At 38.1% G+C, this 2,500-nt stretch overlaps 1 protein-coding gene across 3 annotated transcripts in view; it reads left to right on the forward strand.

Annotated features, from left to right (window-relative positions):
• The window catches only part of LOC144979732 (GRB2-related adapter protein-like), a 13,080-nt gene that overhangs the window by 1,689 nt on the left and 8,891 nt on the right, over positions 1-2,500 (forward strand). For all 3 annotated transcript variants that reach the window (XM_078926699.1, XM_078926697.1, XM_078926698.1), the window contains exon 2: positions 802-894. In XM_078926699.1, the coding sequence (XP_078782825.1) occupies positions 814-894 (81 nt within the window). In that variant the 5' untranslated portion in view covers positions 802-813. The remainder of the gene's footprint in view (positions 1-801; positions 895-2,500) is intronic.

Consider the following 2,500-nt stretch of genomic DNA (forward strand, 5'->3'; position numbering starts at 1 on the left):
CTGAAAGCAATATGGACCTGAAACGAAAATGAATTCACTCAGTTTATAGCCCTATTTTATACCGCTTTCTCGTTTCTGTGTATTACAAAATTTCTCCTAATTTATCCAAAGGGAAAATTTGTCCTTCAAAGAAATCATGGCAAAAAACCCAAGATAACCCTAGCGCTAACAGCAGAACAGCGCCGCGAAGTGAAGAATAAGGACCAAGTGTCTTGCCCAAGGAAATGTGATATACCTACATCGAAGATTAAACCCGGATCCTCCGGACATAAGTTCAACGCATTAACAACCTGGCCTTCTTTTGTCATAACTTTTTCTTGCTCTCATGACGGGTTTATACGCAAATAAAGAAAACAAATAAAAGCAAAAAAAAAAAAAAAAAAATAAAATAAAAAAAAAAACACAAAAAAACAAAAAAAAAAACAACAAAAAACAAACAAAAAACAAAAAAAAAAACACATTCATCTTAGTCTGATTTTTACGGCTATGTTGCCTTGTTGTATGACAATCGTAGATAACCTGGTTCGCGTGCAACTCTGAGCGGCTAAAAATTGACTCCATAGAAACCGCCGTTTACTGCCATTTTCATCCCGCACTCAGCTGTTAAATGAGTACCTGGCTGTTAACGGATTTGCCTCATCGAAAAACAAACAAACCGTCAGATAGAGCGCTTCATGGGCGCCTGGGCTCTTTTCTCAACACGACGTGTTGCTGTAGGCTTGGGCCTTTGTAAAGCGCTTTGAGCATATTTGAATGAATATTTCTCTTTATACAAGTTTTATCTCTTTTTTTTTGTTTCAGACATTTACGAGCATGGAGGCTTTCGCCCTTTATCCATTTACGGGCAACCCATCTGAGGGAGAGCTCATCTTCGATAAGGGAGATGCATTAAAAGTAAGGAACAATGCTGTTTGAATGTACAATATTATGGTACAAAAATGGATTAAAAAGTGTTCAACAAAACAAAATACTAAACACATTATGTTTCAGGCTCAAAACCCTTCTTCAGCGAATAACGAAAGAAGCTTTAAAAAAGTTTACACTGTGATGGATGCCCGTTTTAACATTTTTGTCGTTGTTATCAATAAAAACATTTAAATATTTAGGCCAACGTATCACTAATAATGGAAAAAAAGCGAAGATGAAATCAAAATCAGAATTGCCATAGCGAGATCAAGATTTGGTGACCTTAGAAATATACTAACATCGAAACAAACCCAGCCATCGTCAAAGTTACGAGTACTCAAATGTTATGTACACTCGGCTCTGCTTCACGGTTCGGAAACATGCACCATGAATAAAAACAATGAAAAACGAATTGAAGCCTTTGAAATGCGGACATTCCGTCGTGTGGCCAAAATCAGCTGGACCGGAAAGAAGACCAACGAAGAAGTGTGTGACATTATGAACATAAGGCCAAACTTATTGAAAACAATTAAAACAAGAGAGATCAAATATTTTGGGCATACGAAGCTCCACATCTCCATCCAAAACCACATTTTAGAGGGATGCGTGGAGGGAAGGCGGACAAGAGGTCGATCGGCAAGGATATGGATGGATGACATCAAGTCATGGACTGGCCTTACTGCAGGTGAATGCAACAACAGGGCGACGGATAGACATGCTTGGTAGGGAATTTCACGTCGACCTCTGAAGAGATGACACGCCAGATAGATAGAAGTCCATCAAGACTCTCCACTCCACTCTTTCTTGCGTCTTCTGCAACGTGTCGTTGATCCCTTATGTCCCCATCCATTTTGTCTAATCAACCGTCCAGCATCTTTTATTGTCGCTGCTGCTGGTCATGTGCTATTTTTCAGTCCAACTTTCCCGTTATTATCAAGGTTTCCAACCCTCTTTCTGTTTCATAATATGTCCCATGAATTTTGCCTGTCTCTTTCTTATCCTCCTCGTCAACGATCGTGAATACTTCGCCATCTCCATCACTTCCAAATAATTTGTCTTTCTTTCTATCTATGAGATGATCAGCCTTCTTCTTATGAACCGCAAGTTAGCCACCCCCATTATCTTTACTCACCGCCTTTTTCAGGGTTCGTGTTTCACATTCGTGTCATTTTGGGTTCAATATAACTTTGCATATGCCTCATTTTTAGCGTTGGACATATGTATTATGTTTCTATCTAGAAAAATGTTGATCATGTTTCTTTTGACCAATTCGTCATTTTATTTAGATTTTGCATCTTCCATTGGCTGTTACGATACTGTCAAGATATTTTAATTGCTTAACTTATTTCAGGGCTTTACAATTCGTTTTTATAGAACGAGTTGGTATGAGCGTCTTATCGGTAATTATTATACGTTCCTTTTACATTTCATTCAAGCTGAAACCCATTTTCTCGCTTTCAGTCTCAATCTTATCTTGTAGGTCTTTATCGTCCTCTTCCTCTATAGTTGTGTGATTTAGATATCTGATATTGATTACAATTTGTCCACTGACCATTATTGTTGGCAAAGTTTTATTTCGTCTCGGTAATTTTCG

The sequence above is a fragment of the Berghia stephanieae genome, chromosome 9 (assembly GCF_034508935.2).
Source record: "Berghia stephanieae isolate SIO BIC M18660-M18661 chromosome 9, UCSD_Bste_1.3, whole genome shotgun sequence".
Taxonomy (NCBI): Eukaryota; Metazoa; Mollusca; class Gastropoda; order Nudibranchia; family Aeolidiidae; genus Berghia; species Berghia stephanieae.